Source organism: Chinchilla lanigera, unplaced genomic scaffold (assembly GCF_000276665.1).
Source record: "Chinchilla lanigera isolate Chin_1 unplaced genomic scaffold, ChiLan1.0 scaffold00064, whole genome shotgun sequence".
Lineage (NCBI taxonomy): Eukaryota > Metazoa > Chordata > Mammalia > Rodentia > Chinchillidae > Chinchilla > Chinchilla lanigera.
Genome location: NW_004955465.1, coordinates 12431303 through 12457809, shown reverse-complemented (window position 1 = coordinate 12457809; position 26507 = coordinate 12431303). Strand labels below are relative to the sequence as shown.

At 48.1% G+C, this 26507-nt stretch overlaps 1 protein-coding gene across 2 annotated transcripts in view; it reads right to left on the bottom strand.

Moving 5' to 3' along the window:
• Positions 1-638: 638 nt before the first annotated feature.
• The window catches only part of Exoc2 (exocyst complex component 2), a 129749-nt gene continuing 103880 nt past the window's right edge, over positions 639-26507 (bottom strand). For both annotated transcript variants that reach the window (XM_013521838.1, XM_005398935.2), the window contains 5 exons: positions 12640-12695; positions 10751-10873; positions 5879-5940; positions 3111-3170; positions 639-1549 (listed from right to left, as the gene is read on the bottom strand). In XM_013521838.1, the coding sequence (XP_013377292.1) occupies positions 1456-1549; positions 3111-3170; positions 5879-5940; positions 10751-10873; positions 12640-12695 (395 nt within the window). In that variant the 3' untranslated portion in view covers positions 639-1455. The remainder of the gene's footprint in view (positions 1550-3110; positions 3171-5878; positions 5941-10750; positions 10874-12639; positions 12696-26507) is intronic.

Genomic DNA, 26507 nt, shown 5'->3' with positions numbered 1-26507 from the left:
AACCCCGAGAGCCAGGCTAACGGCACAGAACTCGCCCGCCGTCCAGCGCCACATGCTGCCCGTGCTGGACTCAGCGCCTCCGGGCCCCTCTGGCGCCCCTCAGTGAAATTCGCTGCCTGCCTGGCCCCCTCACTACTTTCTGCTAACTTGCGGCTGCTTCCTCCATCTCCTACTAACCACTGAGCTCATCTTCTGCAATTCAAGTAGCTCTTGAAATCCCCCTTTCTTCCAAGAAGTCCCCATGACTTGTTGGAACGGTTGTCCTGAGCCCCTTCATTTGGGTACGGGGTTTTTATGCCCACTGTTAAAATTCAGTCATGGGCACTTGCACGCTGTCCCAGGGCTGCGTGTCCCCAGGGAAAGGGCGGGAGAAAACGCGTGTCATGCAGGTTAGGGAGCTGGAGGTGGAGCTCAGCTGCCACTCGCCAGCCCCGCAGTCTTGGAGAAGCCATGTGCATCTTCCAGGCCTCATCTGCTGGTCAGGCACAGGAGGTCGCCCTGCTCGCCGAGGCTGTCCACGCCGTGCTGAAGTCAGAATGCAGTCATTCAGCGCAGTCCCCAGCACATGGCAAACCCAAGAGACAGCATCAGCACAGCACTGATAAATGCTTTCCAACAACGGCATGACAAGTGCAGGATGAACCAGAACACAAGTACTTATTTTAAGCATTGAAACTAGACACGTAAGTCATTACACAGTTAATGAAAATGCTGAAATAAAGACACTAACTGGGGAAAAAAGTCAAATGAATTGTATCTTTCAAAAGATGGTTTCTTTATTGGCTGAATGTGCTACATGAGTTAAGATAACACACACTCAGGACTGTAGTTTCCTCACTTAGTTCATGGTCATGGTAGACATCACGGCCAACACACTTCCGAGACAGGAGGTCACACCCTTCTCACGGCTTTACCTAACGTGTCTGTAAACAGGTAAACCTTCAGTCCCCATTACAAACGAATACACACTCCATTTCCCTGTCCCAAACAATGACTACCGTGTAGGGTTAATACCGTGCCCTGAAACCACCAGTATAATAAAGGCGGTACATTCAGCAGTGGAAACAGAGGACTCGAAGGGCATCATTGCTGGGTGACAACCGGGTGCCTCTCGTCCTCAGCACACAGAGTGCTAAGCTCACCCAACTCTGCAGCGAGATGCCTCTGAGTGAACATCTTCGTCCTGGGGGCTTCCTAACATTCACACTGTAACAGCTAAGGGAAAAGAACGGCGTAAGAGGTGTGCTGAACAGCCATGCAGATGCCGCTCTGCTCGGCACTTCCCGGAGGGTCACTCTGGCTAGAATGAAAGCACGAACCACCATCTTTCCATGATGCTTCCAAGTGGGGGAGGGGGAGACTGCAAAGCCAGTGCTTTCCACACCAAGCCCTTGCAGCCCGGGAAGGCGAGCATCGCGCCCTCGCCGCCTCCACGCCTGCCCTTCCCGCGCGACCTCACGTCTTCACCAGCGCTGCAGAGGTGGCCTGGAAGCAGGTGAGCTGCAGGTGCATGCTGCACTTGAACTTGTTCAGCAGCTCTTCCAGGAGCCTGTGGAAGAGACATAGTGTCACAGCTTGATAGCCGGAGGCTTGGGCACCATGTGGGCCAGGTGCCCAGCACCGCCTTCCCCTGGCTGTTTGGAAGCTGCCAACGCCCCTGCCCAGGGACTCGTGTTAAAGGAAGGAAGTCAGGTGAAGGCGCAGGTGGAAAGGGATGTACCAGCATGTGCACTGGTGTTTATGTTTAGAACCTCCGGCCCTGTCCACCTCCCCTAGATTAGATTCTTCCCTACAGCAGAGCAATACCTGGGCCTATTCTCCTTTAAAATCCATTCTAAAAAATGAACACTAACATCTGCTCTTTTTGTTAAACAGCTGTGTGACTGCTGATAAACACGGCTGCATAAACGGCTCCACTATCGGAAGACAGAACCTGCCTCTGCCCTCCGCCTCCTTGTGCTGCTGGGGGTAAGGCTTCCCTCTGTCTACCTTTGCAGCCTCACTTATTTTCTGCCCCTCTGGTCTTCCGCTGTCTGTAGCAGGCCCTGGAGCTGGGGAGCAAGGATGCCAAGCTGTGCAGTGGCTGGGAGTGGCTCGGACACACCCACAGAGCTTCACAGCCAGGCGGGACTGAGCTGCCTGGTGCATAGGAAGCCAGAACTGGGCTCAGGTCCTGGGGAGAAGATCCCCTCCGGCCGGGCAGCGGTCAGTTCTGGAACATGTCCCGATCCCCAGTGGGTCTCAAGGACAGTCCTAGGGCAGGGCTCTGATTCTCAAATACCCCAGCTTTTCAGCCACGTCAGAGAGGACAGTGATTATTTTATGTTTCATCATATTTAAAGAAATAAACATGGTTTGGAATGAATTCTGACACAGGCTGAAAGTCAGTGAGAGACACGGGACGTAGGAAGTGGAAATGCGCGCTGCCGGGATGGCGTCCACCTGCCCATGCAGGACGCACAGGGGCTGCGCAGGTCACACCTCCTCCAAGCCACCAGTGCCACATGCCAGTCCCCTGCACCGACCCTGGTCCGCACTGGCCCCACAGTGCCCTGTGCTGGCATGGAGCCCGGGCTTCTGGGCGCCCTGTGCAAGCCGCACTGGGCAGGAGGACAGAATTTCTTCCTCGCAGGTTAGAATTTCCTTTCCTATGAGCAGCAGAGTTTAAATGCAGGTTGAGATTGTTAATGTGGTAGTGATGAAATATACAATTTTATTATGCATGTGTGTAAATCCACTGTTTTTCATATTTTATAGAGGATGAGGTGTGCATAACAGCATGTTAAAAAGAAAATAAAATCACTGTGTCCTGTTTTACTAAGTTGCCTTCTTTTACAGCTCACTGAATAAGGCAGGTAGGCTTTCTTGTGATATTTTCTATACTAGTTACCTAGAACTCAAAAAGAGCTCATTTCTAAATTAGTCCCAACCTAGAAGAAAGGCTTCCCCTGGTGCCATCACCTGGAGGACAGGGAAGGCACAGGTAACAGCGCCCTATTAGAGGACACTAATAGTGACTCTCCTTTCCCCGAAATTGCTGCTGCGGCTCCCGTGGCCGTTGTCTGTTCAGCGCCCCTCCCTGGCTCCCACAGACGGGCCGCAGAACTTACTTTTTGTCTGCTCCACTCGCGAGCTGCGGCAGGGCTTCTAAAGCCTGTTTGAAACTGGACCTGGAAAAAAGCAGTAACAATGAGGCAAAAGGATCTGGGCGAGTTCAGGACCAGCCTCGGCTATAAAGTGAGCTCACGGCCAGTCTGAACTGCATAGCGAGACCTGGCCCAAAAAAAGACAAAACAAACAAACCAACAGTGACATACCACCCCAAACAGACCCCAGTTCTGAGGGCACATGGAGGGTCACTGTGCGATTTGAGACTCGTAAGCACATCTCAAATGTACAGAATCCAACACAGGCCAGGGAAGCAGGTGGAGTGCAAGAAAAAAATCATAGTGAATGCCAAGAGAAAAAGCAAAAGTGAGGCTCTGGCTGCCTGAGAGTGGCAGTGCAGGGCCAGGTCCAGACCCCGACACAGTTCTGCAGAGTGGACATGCTCCAATCTGAACAAGCCCTGCTTTTCAGAACAAAGCTGAGCTATAGACAAAGCAGCCGGTCCGAGAGGAAGGCAACTCAGAGGCAGTGGTATGCCCCTACGACCTCACGACACCGGGGAGGGACGAGGGCACTGATGTCATTTACAGCTGCGTCTTGGAATACATGAATCCCACCTTACAGGACTTGGTTACTACTGTATTTTACAGTGCAGGGAAATGGATATCTACATCTCTCTATATTCAAATTTAAGTATATTTTCATAAATCTGGAAATTCAATATTGTTTCTTTACATGAGAAAGGTAAAAGGAATGAATGTGAAGGAAAGATAAAAGGAACGAATCTGAATCAAACATACCTATTTGGTATGTTTAACTTTGGCAAACAGAAAGCATCAGAAAAACCACTCAACCAAAGAAAAAGCATGTTAGAGGAGATGACTTAGGAGCAGCCTGGAACAGTTCTGAGCTTTTTTCTCATCTCCATTTCTGATGGCTGAGGGAGGGAATGTGGCTATATTAAGGTGGTCTTTGACTCTGTGTTGTAAGCACACCTTCCTCATCTATAGGAAATTAATTTTTGAGCAATGTCAAAGTATGGACAGGTATCCCAGCAACGTGGGAAGAGGACGCCAGGCCCCAGTACAGTCAGATTCAAGCACAAAGGCTGCGGGAGTCCTCACTAGGCCGGGCAGGGGCAGGGGAAGGGCTCGCTGGCAGTCAGTGCCCACCCACACCCAGCTAGCCTCTTCCCTCCCAAGGAGGGCAGACATGCCTGCCATGGTCTCCTCCACCATCCCACTTCTTACAAACCTCCTCTCAGTCCAAGAAATGCCACCGTTCTTTACTGTGGCAACGACAATGATGACGATGCAGATTATGCTACCCATTAACTACGACACAAACGTTTAGCACGTGACTTGACACCTTCTTAGTTGAGCGCCCTCAAAACCTGGCCAGAAGGAACTGCAGGCTGAGCAGCCCTGATCTGAAAATCTGAAACCCGACCTGCTCCATCCTGAAACTTTTTTGAGCACCACCATGAGGCCATGGGAGAAAATTCCACAGCAAATGCAAAGGTATTGAAGGTAACATTTAAAACAAGAGGAGGCAGGAAGCTGAAAAAAAAGGAACTGAGATGTGTTATGTAAGGCACCAACTCCCAGGCAGAACGTGATCACTGTGTACTGCAAACACACACTAATACAAAGGAAGAACTGAAAAAGTGAGTAAAATTGATGGCAGAAAAAAAGTATCTTCAGGTTATGTATATATGATGTACATGAACAAATACAATTCATACTTAGACTTGGGACCACTACTGAAGTATTTCATTGCATATACGCATATATTCCAACCCCCACTCCCCCATGAAAGAAATCCAAAGGACTTCTCGTTTCATGCATTTTAAACAAGGGATACTCAGCCAGGATTATTTTCCTTTTACAGATGAAAAGCTTAAGATTCTGGGAGGATTAGTTCATGGGAAACAGGCACTCACTCCAGGCAGATGTGGACACTGTGGACTGGGCTTTCGTCTTCTACACAGCACTTTGTGCAGAAAAATGAGGGACTGAAAGGTGTGGTTAAACAGTGCACGTGGGCCATGGCAAACAGGAAAGAGGAGCAACTTCATTTATTAAGAAGAAGCAGTCTTCAGTTGCAAGGCTGACAGCAAGACTGATGGTATAGGCCATGTCACTAGGTGCTGGGGATGAATGAGTTAGTAGGTTTCACGTCCTTAAACACTTGATTTGCATATTACTTGGCTTCCCAGGCACGTTAACAACCTAACCCAGATTTCCTAGGTAATACTGCGAATGTGGTAAACAATTTTGTATAGGCAAATAGTTCTGTTTCACTCCACCTACTGATTTTCAATGGTAGGAAATCCTGACTTTCATTCAAAACAACTAAAAGTTATAATCAAATTTCCACTACAAAATTTTGCAGAGAAACCACAAGTCTTCCTCTAACACTGATATTTACAACTGTCCTTCAAGTCTGCTATGAATAGACTAAGACTCATTCTTTCTCTCTTTTTAAAGGGATATGCAATGCTATGTCATATTATTCTTGAGACGTATTTATGAATGAAAACAAAGTTCTATTAAACTACTTTTCTTTGTAATGTGCTTCAGGAGGCAGCCTTCATAGTCCTCGGCTTACTGCAGGCACATACTTAACTAAAAGCATGGACCAAATATACACTTTACCACGACACACACATATCAGCATTTACTTGCTCACTTATCTATACAAAGCGTATCACCCGCTAGAGACATCTTTACCCTGAGAAAGGACCTGGAACAAGAACACTGGGTCTTACTTGCTTTCTGGTGTCAGGTAAACAGCCACAGTATCTCTCAAGGCGCAGATTTCAAGTCTCGCCTGAAAAAGAGAACAGGAGTGACAACAGGCACGCGTACTAAGTGTCCAGTCTACACAGCTCCCAAGGACTGGTGTGACACCAGCACGGGGACTGTTACTTGTGAGCAGGCTTCCCAAAACAGCCTGAAGAAAGCAGCTACAACTGACATCTTCCTTGACTGCGAGTGAATATATAGTCAAGTCCAACTGTGTACAGCAGGGAGCTGGAAGTCCCACTGAGAATCAGCAAGCAGCCAGCTCGGTCTCCTGTCTGACCACGACTTGCCCGTGAGCCGCGGGCAGGAGGAGGCTCTGACACAGGCCCGCAGGAAGGAAGTGGCCATGGTCGGCAGACAGCTCACACCTAGGCTCTGCCTGGGGCACCTGCCTCCCTTGCAGACACAGACGAAGCTGATGGACTGAAAGTCCTACTCAAATCACAGCCATACTTCTGTTTCTAAGAGGAAAGTGACAAGCTGATCCTAAAATCTGTTTAGAAATGTAAGGAACCTAGACTAGCCAAGAGTCTTAAAATAGAGTAACACATTTGGAGGACTCACACTTTCAGATTTCAAACTTCCTACCAAGCTATGCCAATCAAGGCAGTGTGGTAAAGGCACAAAGCAGATTTATAGACCAGCAGGACAGAAAAGGAAGTCCAGAAGCCATCGCGGCTGCTGCTGCGTCTGCTCAAAGGATCTGCAAGGCCACCCGCTGGGGAAAGAGGACTCCCTTCAACAAATAATGCTGAGACAACTGCACATTCACATGTGAAAGAATGAAGCCGTAAGCTCTCCTTAACACAAAAATTAACTCAAAATAGACCTACTCTTTGATGTGAGAGAGAAAACTACAAGCAAGTGTGGTGGCACACACCTGTAATCCCATCAGTGGGGAGGCTGAGGCAGGAGGACTGCAAGTTTGAGTCCAGCCTATGCAACTTAAGTGATGCAGTGAGACTCTGTCTCAAAAAAATAAGCAGAGGTGTGGGGTATGGGCTGGGGACGTAGTCAGTGTGAAGGCCCTGGGTTCAAGCCCAGTACCATGAAACCAAAAAAAAACAACCAAAATCCAAAATCCTATAAAATAGGAATAAATCCTATGACCTCGGTCTTGATAAGCAGTTGAAATAATACTCGAAGTACAAGCAACAAAAGGAAATAATAACCTGGACTTCAGCAAAACTAAACACTTCCTCACTGCAACCGACAGATACCATCAAGAAGGGAAGGCAATTCACAGAATGGACCCTGTTCCACCCTACTGTCATGTTAAGTTAAAGAAGCCTATCACAGCCGGCCATACTCATGTGACTCCCTGATGTGCGACTTTCAGAACAGACGAGTCTTGATGCAACCTTCCAGGAGAAAACCCCCCGAAGTTTCGGGGCCCTATGGGGGAAGAGATGTGACCTGTGTCGAGGTCCAGAGGAGCTGGGAGTGCGAGAGCCGCAGCCAGGCGCCACATCTGCTGACAGCGCCATGGGGAGGAGGGCACGGACGCTCGGGGCCTGAGAGGGCGCAGCCCTGCCCTCAGGAGGGTGAGACGGGGCAGGATGGCAGCAGCGTGAGACTCTGCAAGCAGTCCCGAAAGCTTGTTTATCTCAGTCCAGCCCAAGGACTTTCTCAGTTTGGAAAGCAGTTTTCTGGCTTCCTTCTGCAGCTCTCTTTAGCAGTCGGAAGAGATGGTGACTAAAAGCATGCGTGGCCAGTTCTGTCTCCACTGTGCCTATTCTGCTGTGGATAAAAAGACCTAGAAGAACTGCACAGAGAAAAACTAGGTACAACTTCTGGTTGAGTATTTTAGGGGACAGAAGAAATCACTATAAAAGTAGGTACATTAGGCAGAAACTTTGGTCACACGGCATGAAGGGTATTTTAATCTACCTATACATTATGCCAATTATGAAAGTGCTAGGCACTTACCTAACACGTATGTAATCGTAAGGCAGGACCCATCACAACCAGTCAGCTGCCGCTGCCGCGCTCTCCCTCCCTCCCGACTGGCTCCGAGGAAGCTTCCAGACACAGCACCAGAGCACTTTCCGAGAGGAATCTGCAGCCCCTTGAGAGGACCTGCCCCAGAGAGGGGAACTATGGCCTTACACACAGCAGGACATGCTGAAAGTGGGAGTTTCATCTCCCTCCAGCTTTTCAAAAATCAAAATGCCTGCCCAGCTCTAGGAGAGACTTGAGCCTGGAGATGAGACAGTTCTGTCTCGGCCCAATGCAGCTCTGGCAGCTTCCTGTTCATTCACCCTCACTGCTCTCCGTGACAGGACCATGACAATAATCCCGACCTTTCAACTTCTACTAGGGCAGCAAAGGGCTGACACGAAGTTACATTTTTAGTTAAAACTGGGGCAAGTGGAAACGCAGAAGTTTCTGTAATAAATCTAACCAAATTAACAACTGTTCTCTGCAATTTTTCTCCAATACTTAATTCTAAAAGCCTCAAATGTATAGACTGAAGGAATCTGTCAGTGGCCCCCTGTACTCTCAGTCTCCGCTACCCTTACTTGGCTGCATATGGATCCGCCACACTATCCTGCCGTGTGGTACACCTCAGCTCACGCCTCACTCACTGGCGTGCACTACTGTGTCAGTATGGTTTTAACTTAGTTTGCTTGCTGCCCAATGGGTAAATTGTGTGGTGTTTTCACTAATGCTCACGCCCACGTGGCGGAGCTCACACCACAGTGCAGCCTGCCCATCTGTGCAGCTCCCTCACACGCCCCCCAGGGAGTCCCAGGCATCCCCAGGAACCACAGTGGTCATCACGAACTCATTCCTTGTTCTAGCACCGCCTCGGAGACTAAGCCTACACTGTATCCAACAGTATAGGTAAGTTTTCATGCAAGCTCTCCTCCCCTCACCCGACTGTCATCAGCAGTTTGTCCGCTCTAACGCGAACAGCACTGGGCTGTGTGGGCGCACCAGTTGTTCATCCCACTGGCAGTTTCGGGTGTGCGGCTACTGGGAGCAAGACTGTGGAGCACCCCTGCCTGTGCCCCTCCCACACCCTCCGTTCTAGCATCCTGAGGGCTGGGAAGGCCAGGTCACGGACTGCATGGACCTTTAGTTAAAGAAAAAGCAAACAACGTAAGAGCCTTCCCCACAGCTGTACTACTTTATGTGTCCAGTGAGGCGAGAGCCCAGTTCCCCACACGCTGGCTGACGTCTGGCATTCTCACCGCACCGTCCTGCAGGCCGGCACATCTAGCGGTGTGTGTCTGCAGACGTGATTTTCATTTCCCTGGTCATCTCTCCTGTGCCAGATGGCCATCCTTACCGTCTGGAAATCTAATTTCACATGCTAGACCTACCGACATTGTCCCGGTTGTCCCTAGAATTCTGCTTATTTTTTCGCATTCATTCTTCTCTCTGCTGTTCACACTGGGTAATTTCCATTAACCTACAAGTTAAATGATTTCTTTCTTCTGTCCTCTCTATCCTGCGGTTACTCCCATCTAGGCAGTTTTTACAAGTTCACGTGTACCCATGTATTTCCATTCCAGAATTTCCTCTGGTTCCTCCTTTAGGGCATCTATTTCTCTGCTAGGATGTCACCTCTACTTATTCATTATGAACATATTCTCCTTCATATCACCAAATACTGCTTCAAAGTATTTGCAAATACCAACAACTGCGTTATCTTAAGGTTGGTTTCAATTATATTTTATATGACGAATGGGTTATATTTTCCTTTTTTGTCTATTTTGATTAAATTTCAATTAATTTCAAATTTGAATCCTAGCTGTGGTGAATGTTATGCTGTGAAGATTCCAGATTCTATAATATTCCTCCAGAGAGCGTTGACTTTTGTTTTAGCACGCCATTGAATTGTAGGGCCTCGACTGGAGTGCTTGGCCCCTGAGGCTCAATTCCAGTTCCACCCCAGCTGCTCCAGCCCGGGCTGGGCAGGCAGGGCGGAGTGTGACCTGATATGCACGTCGGGCCCACAGCAATCGTGGTGAGCGTGCGGACAGGTGGCCGCAGCCCTCTGCTCCCCATTTCGAGTCCCTCACTCCGCTGCAGATACCACTGCGCTGAGGCCTATTCTTCAAGACAGAAAGACAGAGGGGCTGTGGTGGGGCGTCTGGCTCCCTGGGCCTGCCCTCAGGCACAAATCCGCAAGCAGCAGGGAGGTCAACCAGTACCATTTCCTCTGCAGCCTGTGCATTTATTCAATGATTCAGTTATTTTTTTATTAAAAATGTTCAAGTTTTAGACATTATGCAGTAGTTTGTGCTGTCTGTGGAGGGATGACACCTCCTGGAGTGCTGGCAGCAGCAGAGCTCTCTGCTCCGCGTCTGGGAGGAGAGGGGATCCAAGCCGGTCCACCGGCCAGCCTCCTGGGCAGGGGTCACACGGCGAGGCCTGGCCCCGGCCCCCCAGTGACTCCACGCACAGACCAATGCCTGCCGGCTTACGGCAGTCCTGGAGGTGACTGGAACCTGCGCTAACTAGAACCTGAGTCAATGGAGCTTGAGCACAAAGAAGACTCCTTGTGACTTCTGTGCACACTGTGCTGGAGGCTTTGTAAACACTTCCCCCAAACAGGCTGCTAATATCTTTCTGTTAGGTATAATGGAGTGAAGACAACTGTAAAACAAGGAAAGCCACAAACCTGAAAGGAATCTTCATTCAGATAATTCTGCAAGTCTTCAAGGCTCTCCTCTACAGTAAAGACTGAGAGAGAAGTGCTGGGCCCTGTGGACCACGCGCGGTGGGCACGGCTCCTGCGAGTCCATGCACCCCAAGAAGCTGCTGAAGTGCGGTCACACGTTCTAGGGGCCAGTGATCCTCACCATGCCCAGCAACGCCAGTACCTGCAAGGCTCCGTGCCTGCTGAAGGACGACACGCACTGCATCAGCCGGCTCAGCTCCTCAGACACGGCCTCCACCACCCTGGACAGCACCCGCGGCACCAGCGCTTTGGAAATGGTGAACACCTGCGGGTGAAAGGCCCACAACGACAAGAGCGCTTTTCCGGCTGGAACTCATGGAGATAAAGTGACACATGGAGCAGAAGAAGCCTGTAGGTTTTCTAAGTCGTATTTTAAAAGACTCATGTTACAAAACAGACTTGTACTTCAACTGTATTAACACATTAGCGACAAAATAATTCTCTTTAAAAATAAGGTATTAGCACATATGACTTTGAAAGGCATTGTTGATGTGGATAAACTAAAACTCGTTTCGAAGATAAATATTCTGCAACAATTTAAAAAATACCGAGCTGGATGCAGTGGGGAAGCTGAGGCTGGAGGAGCGCTTGGGTCAAGGGTTCCCGCCCAGCTAGGGCAACATAGCCAGAACCTGCCTCTAAAAAAGTCCCCACAAACAGACAAAAATCAATGGGTCTGCCTCTGCTTACAGTGTGACACAGCCCCTGCACGCTGGCTTCACTGTTTTGTATCACGCCTTGGCTCCACTACACACTGAATACTCTATTTCTTTTCCCTTACACACATTACTGTCAAACTTTACAGTCTGCCACTTTCAAACTGAGTTATGTTTGGAAATTTAGCGAAACACTTTACTGATTTATAGTCGTATTTTCTTTATAGTTCTTCCCTTTTTTTGAGAACGAGTCATTAATTCCTTTAAGTATTAATTCCTTTGGTCAACCCAACATAACTTGAACATTTAAGACAATTTTTGGTCATGAGAATCACATGGCGAAGAGTAAAAACTATTGACACAATTTTGCTTTCAGTCGCTGGGCTAAGCAAAGGAGGCCGAACTCCTGCTCTTTACAGACGATTCACTGTCACTGACTATGGACAATGATGAACGCTGCCTCGTTAGAAATAGCAGATGTCCCACACTGCTCCCCACCACCCCACAAATGCGCTGCACTTGCGAGTTCCCTGATGTGTTGATGCTAGAGGAAGTCCACACAGCAGGAGCATTTTTGTATTTTTGATAAACCACAACTCAATATTATTGCTCAGTATAAAAGGAGCTCCATGATAAACTGCCCGTGTTAAATGATGCAAAGACTATTTTCACAGGGAAGTCTGTGTTTCTACTTTACTAAGAAATGAAAACTACAGCACATTATACTATTCTTTTTGCTCGAGTTGCTTCATGCTTAGACCTAATTCAGGAACCAGGCAGCATTGTATTCATTTTACTCTGCTGTTCTGTTTGGGCTTTAGCTATCCTTCTCTCTTTCTTTCCAGCTTCCCTGCTGGCCTCAGATGCTGCCGGAAGGGGAAGGCAGTGGTAACCTAGCAACACCTCTCTGGATGCCCACGGGGAGGAGATGCTGGACCACAGCTGGTAAGGATCTTAACCAGAAGTGCTCTCTCTGACCCATTTTGTCTGGCTTCCCATCAGTGTGGGCCCCAGCACCCCAAACTGCTGGCAAAGCCGTGAGCAGCAGACTTAGGAGTCAGCTCATCTGTGTTCTGGCTGACAAGAAGACCACACATTTTTCAAACTAAGGGACTTAACATTCTTTAATGGGAAATACACTTCCATTTTGTTTTCTCTTCACCTGTCACGTTTTACTGAATTTATTTTTAATTATCAGAGAAAACACAATTTCAGAAAAGAATCACAGTCAAACCCTGTACATGCACAAACACACAGGTAAGAACGCTGACTCGTGTTTTCTACACACCCAAGATACAGTGGCAAGTGGGGGAGAGCGCTACAGAAATCACCCCACCCCAAGCTACCCACAGTAGGAACCTGAGTGCTGGCTCACCTCTGCGTGGACCGCGATTATGTTCACCAGCGCTTCTTTTAAGTAGTTCCTGACACCTGAGTGGGGTGGGAGGGAGAAAGGCGTTTAGTGGGAGCATAGGCTGGTGTGCGCCTGCCCGCTGCTGCGGCTCAGGGTGCTGGGGAGAAACAGAAAGTAAACGCCACGAGTCTGCTTCCTCCTGAAAGCCAGACGTGAGAGCACTGTTCTCGTAGAGGTTTAAAAAAGGATACATTCATCGAAGTTGCTCAGATTACCAGATGTAAGAAGAGAAGACTGATCAAACCATTAAAGGGAATAAGAAAATAATAATTTGAAAGAACATTAGAGACATTACATAGTTTCACTAGACAGGATTGTAGGAATGCACCAATGGTTGCTATACTGCAAACTGTTGCCTTCACATAAGTTGCTCAGATTACCAGATATAAGCATGCAAAACTGGTCAAAATATATTAAAAAATTTTAATCATTAAGTGTTCCCCTCAATAAACCACCAGACATCAGCAGTACAGTGATGACAGATTATATATATATATAAGATGCCTTAGTATTTTCTTTCTCTCCTCTCCCTCATCCCAGTTGTTCCTTCCTTTGAGCCATTTCTTTCCCTTTCATATTGTCATCTGGTAATCCGAGCTACTTCACTAAAGATAACAGTATGTAATATAGCAACCACTGTTATAATCCCCATCATTTGGTTTGTCCTTGCTTTGTTTGTTTGTATTTTACTATTGTTCCTTTTTTTTTTTTATAACTATTCTCTTCAAAATAATTTTTAACAAGGTTAAATTAAGACTTTTCTTTCACCGTGTTTCATTTCTACTGTTGTATGCGCTCTATTAACTCTGGGTCAGTTGGCCTTAAAATGAAACTTTAGGTAAGACCTTCCATTTCTTTACCCATATATGAACAACAGCAGAAATTACAGAGGAGAGAAGAATATCTAACAAAGGAGAATTTTAGCCAGGTGCACTGATGCACACCTGTAATCCCAGTACACCAGGAAGCTGAGGCAAGAGGATCACAAGTCTGAGCTTAGCCTGGATGACTGAGTGCAACCCTGTCTCAAAAATAACCAAAGAAATAGCTGCGATGATGTACTTCAGTGCAAAGGCCTTCAGTGCAGTTCCCAGTAGCGCAGGGGAAAGGGAGGGGTATGATCTGTAAAAGGTATGTTGAATATCCACCACAGCGTCTTAAAGTACTTCCACAGTTAGAAGTCCAATTATTACACAGAAAAACTATTTTGATCTTGAAGATTCTCTGTGAGGAAAAGCTTTTCACAAAACCATATTGAATCTGGTTCTAACGTACACTGAAAACCGTACAAAATAAAAGATTTCAGATTCGAGGCTCAGGATTCATGAACACTGCCCACCCCAGCACCCACAAGACTCTTGGGCTCAGGTTCTGGGGTCACACTGCTGTGACCCAAACCCTGTTCCAGCACCTGCTGGCGTGACCATGGGTTGCGGGAGGTCAGAGCAGTGTGCAGGTGACAGCCCCTGTGGAACTCACAGGCTGCCCACAGCTTTTGCCACGTCACATGCAACCAAAAACGTAACAGCAAACTGGCTTTACTGTGACTCCACAACGGGACTCCCGTGCAGAGTGGAAGTGAAGAACATCTCCTGGACACAGCCAGGCAAGCTTCTGCACCCTCAGTAAGATTCCCGGTGCGAATAGGAACGGCACTGGCAGGCTCCTCTCTCGGAACGCCGGCTGTGTTCCTGGCGACTCAGGAAAGCTGCGGTCAAGGCCACCGACTGCAATCAACGTCTGGAACTGGCCTTGACAGACTCTAAATATACAACCAGCCTTTGACTCTCATGCACAAACACGTGCACTGCGTTTCTCTTGAGGCTGCAGATACACAGGTTCAGGTGTTGTCAATTCTACGCCAATGGTGAAGCTGAGAAGGCTAAAAGAAACCAATTCTTTCTGAGCAAAAGGACACTGCAGGAAGAAGCCGTACGCGGGAGGCAGGGCTGAGGACACAAGGAGCCTACATAAGCAAAAGTGAAATAAACAAATTCGGAGACCAGAGCACCTAACTTCCGGTCCACAGGCGTCTCCTGGCCTGCTGCCCTTCCGCACTGTGGCTCCAGTCCGCGGTCCCTGTCCACTGTCTCAGGTCTGGCTCCTCACATGTACCTGGTGGAGGACCAGCTCCTGTCTCCTGACAAGCCCACACTCCTAACACCGAGCAGGTATGGTGGCCCCTGAGAGTATGAGCATAGCAGCCAGCCAATGATGTGCTCCGGAACCAAGAGTGAGAAATTCAACAGTTCCCGTCTGGTGATAGCCAGGTCCTGCCAGTGCTGAAGGACAAGCATCAGAGAAGTCTGGGTTCTCCTAACGTCCTAGCAAGGACGGCTGGAACTGGGAGGTTCCTTTTCTAGTTTTAAAACTGTTCAGTGTAGCAGAAAAATGGGCAGAGTGCTGACTAAAAGGCCAAAAATGGGACTCCAGTGAGCCGAGGTCATGTGCTCAGTGACATTCTGTTCTAACTCAACTCCCACTCTGACCCTTATAGGAAACCATTTCCTGGTAAGAGCCATTAGACTAAGCATTACTAATAGAGAGACGTCCAAAGTAGTCAGTGTAATTCTAAAGACACAGCAGTGAATACTAAGAATAAATGCAAAGGACACTTTCAACCAGAAGACCGCATTTCTAGTAGGACATGTAAAAAAACTCAGGCTTCCTACGTAAGCCTGACATGAGCAACATCTATGTATGAAGTGCACAGCCTTGGAAAAGGAAGAGAAGTTTGTATTTCTTAAGAGATTTTACCTGTATGAGTAGGAAAGGAAATAACTTCTTCACCCCTCACCCTCGAAACAAATAACGGTTTCAAGGGATCAGTGGTGGTGGAAAAGGCACGGGGAAGAAGCGCGTCCCCAAGGAGGGAGAGGAACTGGGCTCCTCCTCAGCCCGCAAGTCAAGGCAGAAAGGTCAAAGGCCAGCGCAGCCGCGAGTGGAACTCTGCTGTAAGGGACCCAGGCCCACAGGCTGGAGCGCAGCGCAGGTGCACAGACCAGCGACGCCCCTCGGGGAGCGGCCCGCGACGCTGTTCCTGCAGTGAAGTGGCTGTGAGTATTCCTGCATCCAATCCCAGGCTACAAGGCTATGTGCACACCACGAGGTTCCCGCTGGAGCAGCCAGGCGGGCACTGGGTCTTTCGAGAGGGACAGGCAGACAGCCCAGGAGGCAGAAAACCCAAGAGCTTAGCTTACAGCTGGACCACAATTTACCAGTATCGGTGCCTGTGTGTTTTATGTAGCACCTACGTACTAGGGGGTGTGTGAGTTTTATACTGTCTAAAAACCCTTTGTCCTCCAGTTTAAAGTGAGACATACACCACAGTCTTTATGTTGTGACACTTTTAACTCGCTGAAGAGCAGAACTGGGGCCGGGGTGGAGCCGGCGGGGTGGAGCCGGCTCCAGGCAGTGTCCCTGCCCAGGAAACTCGGTGCTCTCCTCGGTCCTGAAGCCCGTAACTTCAACCCCGCTCCCTCCACCCGGGCACAGCCCACTCTTCAGACACCTTCCAGACTCGGGGTTAATGGGCTGAGGAATTTCCTGTGGTGAAATGCTGGAAATCTGACAGTGAGCAGTATCCGCTCTGTCAAATCCCTGCAACTGAAGTCCGGCCTGGTGGCACCTGGTTGCAGTAGCATGGGCCAGCAAGCACACTTGGGCTGCTGTCACCACAGGCTCTGCACCCATAAATTTAACCACCAGAAGACGGACAGTACTCAGAAAACTGCATCCATGCTGAACAAGGTCAGACTCTTTCTCGCCATTCTTCAGCGTAACAACCACCTGCTTCGAAGGTGTGGGTGCACAGCAGTCACGTCTCAGATGACTGCGAGTAGGCAGCGTGCGCAGGCTCCATGCAGAGACGGCGCTGTTCCACGGGAAGGACTAGAGCGTCCCTGGATTTCGGTACTCAAGGCGGGGTGGGTTCTAGAGCCAGGACACAAAGGGAGGGGTATGTGCAGACACGAAGGCAAAGAAGGGAGAGCCAAGGGAGAGCCCGGCAGCAGGCTCCTTCAGTGAGGGCTTGGAGGGACACAGACGGACAGACATACGGACGCTGAGGGGGCGTCATCCCAGCATGCGGGGCTGCAAGGCCAAGGCTGCGCAGTGGAGAATGTGCACACCACGTTTCAGAGGACCTCGGCTGTGCAGAGCGGCAGGACTGGAATGTGATTCTTGGGTGCTGGTCTGGGTTTGTGACCACAGGGTCACACTCTGGCTCATTATGCTGATATCCATGTTCCTCTGCCCACTGCATTTTATTCTAGTATGATGAACTTTAGTGACCAGTGATACTTTATGTCCACTGAGGAGACAGAAAAGACATGTGGGCTATAAACCCTTGCTCATCTACAAGCTAATTTTGGAACTTCAGGCCACTGAGGTCACCTTTCCAAAGACATCTAGCTCCATGAATCATGGAGACTGCAGTCTCTCTTCCTAAGAAAGATGCTGCCAATGCATGGTCATCCCGCTTTCTTCAGTGTCCCGGATGTGTCACACGTGGGCACCACCAGGTGCTGAATGAAAAGTGTGTAGAAAGCTACGACCACACCCCTAAGAGCTTGGAGCTCAGTGGGAAGGAACACCATGTCACGTCTCAAGCAGGACACATGAAGCAGGTACTATTTTCTCAGATAAATTCTAACTAGTCGGCTAAAAGGCACCATGAGCAGAAAGAACGACACTCATCTCCCATTCTGAAGCCTGTGGTCTGTGTGTACTCAGTGTAGCCCACCAGACTGTCACACACTGGTGAAATTCTTTTGGTGGCACAGGACCTGCTAAGCACTGAATCTGCAGATGAGACACAAGGACAGCAGGCAAATGTGACTAGTGCATGCTTTCACCAGAGGGAGAGGAGTCGTGGATGCTGTGGGCAGTTCTCTCCTGGATCCGGTGGTGCACGGGGCCCTGGGAGTTGGCACTGCAGTAGACGCTCCCTTCCTCTGCCTTGGCTTTGACGAAGAGGTGACATCCAAGCCGGGGCAGAGTGCCAGGGACACAGACAGAACTGAACCTTGTCCCCAAAGGCAAGGACACTTACTAACCAGTCCTTGGGACGTGTTTCTGCACCGCTCTGATGCGTCGCTTTCTCTAGCAATGCAAAGGCAACACGACGAACATGCTATGAGGAGGCCGAGGAGACACTGCCGGGTGGCGGGCAGTGTGAGCGCAGGGCGCTGTGCTGGGCCACTCTGCCCGGCCACCGGCCCTGTGCCTGTGGCACCGCGCCCCTTTCTGCCACAGTAGCAGCTTCACATTCAGCTGGTCCCATCCCGTCCTCTACTGGACTCTTAACTCCACAGACGCCCAACATCTTCCTTGCCTTTGTATCCCTTGAGCCTGTTGCACTTGCTGGCAAGCAGAAGTTCAGAAAATATCCATGGAGGAAAGAATGAAAGGAGGCAAAGACCAGGTCTGTCTTGCTCAGCACTAAAACTCTTAACACTGAACCATCTGAACAAACTGTTAAGTGAGTGATGGGCAAACAAATGTATCAGGGAAGAACTAGGTAAAACTGTACAGGGCCAACCCTCAAATAACACAGGAGGTCTCACTAGAAGCGTAAGTAACTGCATCTGATAAAGCATCTCTTACTTCTCATGGGGTCTAAGAAAACGAAGTCTTTTTGAGAGTAAGCATCAGGACTGATTTTCAAAATACAAGCTGAGTAAGAGAATATACAGGATAGAATGGTATCGAGGCTTAATCTAGTTGCCTTACAATATGTATTATTTTTCTAGCTATGTTCTTGAGAGCATTTTCCAAATAATAAACCACCACCGTGTTTGCTGACTGCCCAGGATGTATTAGATGCCTGGGACATGCCCATGTGTGTTAGGACACAGGGAATGTGCAGCAAGTGTACTAGGAGCCCTGAATGTTAGCTTCTACTGAGTGGGTCACCAAGAGGACTCATCAATGTGGGAAGTGTGGGTCCAGTGTGGTATACACACGTCTCTAATCCTAGCACTTGGGAGGCTGAGGCAGGACTGCTGTGAGTTCAAGGCCAGCCTGGGCTACACAGTGTGTTCAAAGGCAGCCTGAACTATAGATTGAAACCCTATCTCAAAAAAAAAAAAAAAAAAATTTAGAAGGTACATCCAGAAAAAAATAAGGCAAACTAACTCACTTCTTAAAGTGACAGAGAAGTGCTACATTATTATGATGCAGTAATTAAGTAGTGTTTTTAAAAGGTTACCCTTAGATGAACACCCAGAACTTTCCATGTTATTCAGGCGAGGCACTAAGAAGCAGCTTGTAAGCACTTGCAGTATGTGTCCTCTTTACACTCTGAATACGAAATCAGAGTGTGACATGTATCTGACCACAGAAGTGTCCCCACCTACACTATCGACCTAGACTGCCACAGAGCAATCAGCCTTGGAGCCCCGCACGGAAACTCCCTGTGGAGTAAACAAAGCGCAGGGTAGCTTCTTGCACAGTGGGCTTCCTGTAAGTCAGCCAGTACCACTCATAGCTTCTCCAACAAAGCGAACCTATTCTTGTGATTGAAGTGGAAATGATGCCTTCCTGCTTGGTGACACTCTTGGTCTCTTCTTTGAATCACATAGGGAGGTCCCTTGATTTAGGAATAGGTGCACTATTAAAATATTACCATTCCACATCAGAAACTACGCTGAGTACCACGACTAAACCAACACACGTGCACAGGCTCACACATAAGTGGGGACACGCCCAGAATGACACACTTATACATGCCTTGCAGCAGAGAGGAAGAGCTCGGAGTCATCCCCCAACAGCACAAGAGAGCAGCTGCAGTGTTGAACTATCCAGGTGCGCAGCAAAGCCCGCACCAGCAAGGGTGGGCATCTGCGTGGACCCTTCAGCACCTGCCCGCTGTGAGGACGCATCCCTAACCTGATGCAGGATGGCCGCATTTCCTTTGTGCAGGTCCCGGGAACAATCCTGGCCACAGCTTGTCAGAGAAAGTACAGCTGTGCTGGGATGACTGGTTTTACATCTTGAAGATCAGTTAAATCACTGAAACTTCAGCTTTTCTTGAAGGTATGGGGAGGTGCTTTATGAATTAAACATAGACATTTAATTATTATAATTTGGACAAGTTGCTACGCAGACTGCTACAGAGAAACATCCACATGACAGAAGAGAATGTGGAGCATTTTGGATTGATCTTGACTGTAACTTGTTCTTAGTTTTCCATCTTGAAAATTAAAACAAATGCTCACTGCAAAAAAAATAAAACCACAGGAGTTTAAGTTCACACGTAAATGATAAATCAAAGTCCGGAAAATGTTCTTTATCCTTCTTCCCAGGAGTACCCACAACTGACATTCTTTCCCATATTTACCTAGGAATGTATTTCTTTCTCTAAAAAGTGAGCTTGTACTACATATTCCCATCTTGAAACTTCATCATGTTATTCCAGAATATAACACAGCCATTCTTTTTGTTTTTAAAGACTGCTTCGAGGCAAGGTTAGGTTCTTAGCAAAACTGAGTCCCTGCTCCCCCTGCACAGCCCCCTTTACTCCACCCCACCAGAGTGGCACGTCGGGTGCAAGGACAGACTTGCACGCGACTGGTCCCCATCCCCTGGTCCACAGCTTAGCTTAGGTGCACTCCCGGCCTCTGCTTCCCAGGTTTAAACAAGCACAGCGTACAATGAGTTACCCACCTGCACGGTGTCACGTGGAATATTCTCCGGCCCGAAACTCTGCACCCGCTGCCCATGCATCCCGCCCTCTCCCCTGATCACTACTCTCCCCAGCAATGCCTTTCCCAGAATGCCACATAGCTAGAAGCAGACACAGGCAGCCTTTCGCCTTATAATATGCACTGAAGATTCAGCCATGCCTTCTCATGGCTTGACAGCACGCCTCTCTTCAGGGCCCACTGCCACCAGAACCTGCGCGGACCCGTCAATCATCTGTCCCCTTCCCGCAGGGTACCTCTGCTGCTCGCTCATCTTGGGAACTGAGTGATGCTGCATAAACATCCACATGCAGGCTGTGCGACCCTAAGTTCCCAGCTCCTGTGGGTGGATACCAAAGGATGTCATTGCTGGATTTTATGGTGGAAGCATGCTTAGGTTTGCAAGAAACTGCCTTCCAAGGTGGATGTAATGTTCTGCATTCCCACAGCAGTGAAGTAAGGTCCGACTGCCTCCATCCTCCCCAGCACTGGTGTCGGCAGCTTCTAAATCTGCTCCTCTCTCCTGCTAGGTGTGGAGCATGTCTTGCGGCTGGCCTGGCAATTCCTTTGTGACACCTGAGGGTGCTCAGCCATCCTTTCTAGGCTGGCTGTCACCTGCAGACCTTGACCGGCAGCCAGCCATGAAGGCCTTTAGCCCACTTTTACGCGAGCTGTTTGCTGTTCCGTGCATGGGCATCTGCCTTCTGATTTCCAACGGCTCCTAGTACTTTCTAGGATGGATGGACCATGATTTACTTAACTGTTCTCCTACTGTTAGGGAGTTTCACCGCCTTTCAGTACTCACCACTGTGAGTGCTCCTTCAGTGCACAGATTTTTCTAGCACAGTGATTTATTTGAAACCTCCCTGCAAGTGGAACTGCTGTCCAAAGGTTTTCAGCTTTGATAGATCCCACCAAACGGTCATTCAAAAGGCCACACAGCAAACTATACCTCTTCAAATTTTAAAATTTTAATTTGGATACTCTAATTATTGTAGATAACAGCTCGATATGCTTCTCCTCCACTAGGACAACCCAGGAAAAACATGAACAGTTATCTGACAAAACGTCTCACTAAAACGATAAAATTCTAAGCAAAATAAAAAAGGTCAAAGGAAATTTATTAAAAGTTACACAAGATTTATACTTCATCTGACTGGATAAGGTATCTGAAAAGGTGGAGAGGAAGAAAACAGGGCAATTACAGAAAACAGCTCCCATACCAAGAATGCAACCTTTTCCATGAAGTACTTCCTGTCATAAATGGAGGGACGCTCCTTCAAACGCGGCAGAGTTCAAGGTAGTCTGCCTAAGGTTGTTTTGAATGTGACACTCCTCAGTCAACACTGTAAGAAATCAAACTGGAAACTCTGGAGTTTACTACTTTATAAACCACATTTCCTGTTTTTAACCCCTGTGCCCTAAATCAGTTATCACTCCCAGTCTACTGACAAAAATAGATTGAAAAATACTATAAATACCCCACAATGTACTTTTTTATTGTCAAACTGAAACAATATAGGAAGGAACTTCGGGGTTTATTTCAAGTACTTCATCTATTTAATTATACTCTGAAGACATAAAAAAAAAAAAAGATAACCACAAACTGTATCAATACTGGCAAACCAGACAGAAAGGTCTAAATATTCTGTAACAAAATCAGATTTTGTTGGAAAAGAGAAAGAGTTCTAAGTCCCAGGTCTTCATGTTGTATGCACTCTCTCCTGAATCGGCATCTTTTGCCATACTACATGCACGAGAGGAACACCTTTGCATGGATAACTCAGGCTCTACAGCATGTTTTTTCTCTCTGGGTCTTTTTTTTAAAAAAAAAAATTTTTTTTTGCTTTAATTAATGTCATCTCCTACTGATCAATATGATTAATTTGAGCAGGATTCATTATCAATCCTTTCGATAATACAAAACATCACCAGTAGTGAAAATAATAAGAAAATGATTTCAGGGCTTTTTTTCCACATGTAAAAAAAAGATTTATATTCCTAAGAGTTTAGCACTCATAAATTTCATAGGTAAACAGCTGTCAAGGTTTAATATAGGGAAGAAACACAAGCCCCTGGCTCCTTTCTAAAGTTAAAATCTGATGTGTAACACAGGCCATGAGTTTCACTGATACAAAATGCTGTAGAATCCTGTACACAGCACAGAATATCGACCGGTCTTGTCATTCATAAACTCAGTACACTGAAGTTCAGACTTAAAGTCAGAAAGTTAACACAAATGGACAAATTAAATTCACTTGTTTCAATTTAGTCTTTTGGCAAAAAATGTTTTCTCATTGCAAGACAACTTTAGTTGGGCAAGTGAAGGTGATGAGAACACAGGTTTGTCCTAGATAAGCATGTGGTTTACCAGGGTGAAGAACTTCTGGACGTCACATTCCTATGCAGGTTTGGAGTAGCTATTCAACTTCCAGAATCTCAAGATTAATGAATAAGAATGCCAATGAAACTGAAACCAATCAATGCTCAGGAAAGGAAGGCAGCGATGCTGGTGACAGCTGTGTGGCCTGGCTGAGGGGGGCACTCGCTCTGCGCAGCCTGAGGACAGGGTAAACCTGGGGCTCCCTGCTCCCAGAGGTGGCTCCCTGGAGGGAGCCCAAGAAAGAGGTCACAGGTGCAGTCACTGCTGGAGACAGAGGGCTCCATAGGCAGTTCACAACAACTCGGTCACTGTAAGTTTCAGCCACTAAGTTAGAGGAAAGACCTGGCAATTTAGTCTCATTTACACCACACAAAACGCAGGCCTAGAAGATACCATGCATCTGTTTGTGTGCCCAATCACAAAGTGCTGGGTCCACACCCTGCTAGAACTAATGCCACTGAAGGAGGAGGCCAAGGCGAGACAGTGGCGTGGGCAAGGCGACCACTTGGAAGTTGGCACTGACCGCAGCACTGCCACCTGTTCGAGGACTACCAGCCACAGGCACGTGCTCCAAGGCAGCAAGGGAAGGGTATGGGCTCAAACAGCACCTCTCGTCACTGACAGGGTTTGGTTCCTCTGACTCTGGAACAAACCTTCATCCAAATACGTCAATGCTACTGTGCTTATCAGTTCCCGCAAGAGCTTTACTAACAACTGCTCAGGCGGCTGCTGCCGCTCTGGCATCTGGCGCCCGCTGCCTCACCTCTCCATCCAGTGGGCCACCTGCTACTCAGCCAGGCAGATTCCTCTGCACACAGAGGCAGCCCTTTCACTCTCTAGAGCACTTCCTGTTAGGGGTGAGAGGCACCCACCAGCCTGCTCTCCTCAGCTATGCTGAGGTTGCTGGCCACTGCGCAGGGCCCGCTGTGCCCCAGCAAAAGGCAGCAGAGCCAGCCGTGCTCCGGGAGGGAAGGGGCCAGTGAGCAGTCATGCAGCCCATCGCTGTGAGGCTGAGCTTCAGATTTAACAGCATGAAACGTGCATCAGAACTGAGGTGAAAATGATCTTACGTCTGGCTCTAAGTTCATTTCACTTTGATTTTTGGGTTTAATGGCTTTTGTAGCCCAGAAACAAAGAACTGCAGATGCATTTGGAAAGGATGTAACAGGCTGTACTCACTAAATCATGAGCACTCCATTCCTGGGGTCTTTAACTTTGCAGATCCAGGTCTTTCCTTTTCTCTGAAAATTAAGATTATTACACAGAGTAAGCTGCATTGACTCCTCTGTGTACAACTCAATGTTGTTTGCACCCTGCACTCATTCGGGGCAGTGCACACGAAGTGATCAGCAACTGCGTGCACCAGGGTCCAGACTCCCTTCCCAGCACTCTCCGAGTTATTCCTTCCGGGAAGGGGAGCCACACCTGACCCCTGCCTACCGGCCTGCAACAACCATCAGAGGCACTCACCTCTACCACATAGAAGCACACCGTGCTCCAAAGAAAACATGCAGGCTGTCGCATTGGCACATGTGGCCCTTCTGCTGCTGTACGTAAGTGTGTGATGTGACCACCGCTCTTCTATCCTTCCTACTGTGGACCTGTTCCCAATTCTCAGCTGTCTCAAGTGAAGCTGTTACAAGTACAGTTATTGATGTTGTTTGTGGGTCCAGTACTCCTTCCTCCTGGACTGGAAATGGTCACCATGCACACACACATGCTGACCCTGGTGCGGGTTCCCAGCAGGACCAGAGCAGGAGCACGGCAGGTCCCGCACAGCCCTCACTGTCCACAGCAGCTCCTGTGCGCTGCACTCCCTGGGCCACCTGTGCACAAGCAGCACTGGTCTAGTTTCAAACAACATAGCACTGGTGTTCCAGGCCTCTTTTCCAAGCAGGATATAAAAAAGTAAGCCACAGCACGAACGGCAAAAGAAAAGACAAAAAACAAGGTCCAGGAATACACACCGATTTTTCTTTTCATTAAAACAACCCAACCATAGAGTATAAACATATTAATTTCCTTAATATTCATATTTAAAGTCTGTGAAGGTAGCTTTTCGTGATGTCATAAAACCCGTTATTAAAGTCCCTCAATGCACAAACTTGCTAAGAGTGACAAGCATTTTACACATCATTCTTAAAGTCCTTGGCACTGTAATCATAGGCTGTCGTACTATCTGCAACTAGAAAGCCAGCAATTTCAAAAAAGAGAAATAGGGTTTTAAGCATATTGCATTTATAAATTTACTTTGGCTGTCACTCAAACATTTTCATTATTAGCAAGGTATTATCAGAAAACTGGGCTAAGCTGATCCAAAGTAGAATCCATACCCCAAGTAAATATTCCATACAAAGATTCTATTAACTTTCTTTAATTCGCTCCCATAGACATGAGCTATGCCGTGGACATCGCTTGACCCACACACGACCTAGCCACAGACTGGGTTTCTACCCCAATGGTTCTGCCTCTGGACCATCTCCGCAATGAGAAGTTCAGGTACGTTAATTGGCTTGTTGACAAATGATACGGACTTAGAAAGTGACCAGAAAGCAAAGAAGTTCCAGGGTTGTCACCCAAAGGCTTCTCCACAACCTAAGATTACATTTTATCTGGACCCGGGTTTCCTCAACCTTAAAAGGGCGTGTTAGGCCTCTCCGCCACTTTCAGGTCATAAGCTTCCCTTTTACTGTGAACTCTTAAACGGTCAATTTGATGTTCAGAATAAATAGTGATCTAAATGGCTCTCTGCCAAGCTGTGTCCTACATGCGCTCTGGGATCGGCTTTTCTGTGTATTAAGAGGAAATGGCTAGGAAAAGTGGATACGATTAACCCGCAAGCCCTGGCTAAGTGCGCACATTCCCGAGTCTGCCGGTACCGCATCACAGGCACAGATGGTGCCGGCACTTCTGACCTCTGGGACAGAAGATGAAATTTACAAAGCACCACTATGTGGCTTATTGCCCTTAGCAAATTCCATGGGCTCCTCGGTGCCTAGGGACACAAGTGAATGTCTGTGCCTCCCCTGCTCCCTGAGTACAGGACAAGGCTGAGCTCCTGGGATGCTCCTGATGCTTTAGCAGAGCCTCAGGGGCTCCTAGAAACTCCCATCTGGAGCAGCAGCTCTAGAGACAGAGAACAGTGCCCAGGGAGGAGCTGACACTGGACTGAGAACCAGCGGTGCTGGCTCGGGAGGGAGGGACAGGGATGCTCGGGAAGAGTTCGTGTAGAGGGTGGAAGTCACAAGAACCAGGACCAGGGTTGTACACACAAAACACCTGAAAGAGCACGACACGCCGCGGAGACTCACTCTACCAGTTCCTAAAGCTTTGCTTTCAGTTCTAGCCACAATAAAAGCGTCTGAATGACACTGCTTTTGATGAAACTTTGAAAGAATTGCCTTTTATAAAATACCACGCCAGAGACAACTATAACTTTGTTATGGCTATAGGAAGGGGCACTTGGAATACAGAGTTTGCAGCTCAGCTCTTGGAGTCATTTTTCATCTGCCCAAAGTTGGCAGCTATGAACTGCAACTGATTTTCCACCTCACCCCATCTCCAGAAACACAAAAGCAAAGAAATTTAAAGCCAACCAAAGCTAGGAAAATAAGTTGGCGCAGATGGACATGACAGTGAGTAAGAAGTGTAATGCGAAAGTGCACCTCCTAGGGGCTGGGGATTTAGCTCAGCGGCAAAAGCGCCTGCCTGGCAAGCGCAAGGTCGTGAGTTCGGTTCCCGGTACCGGAGAAAAACAAAAA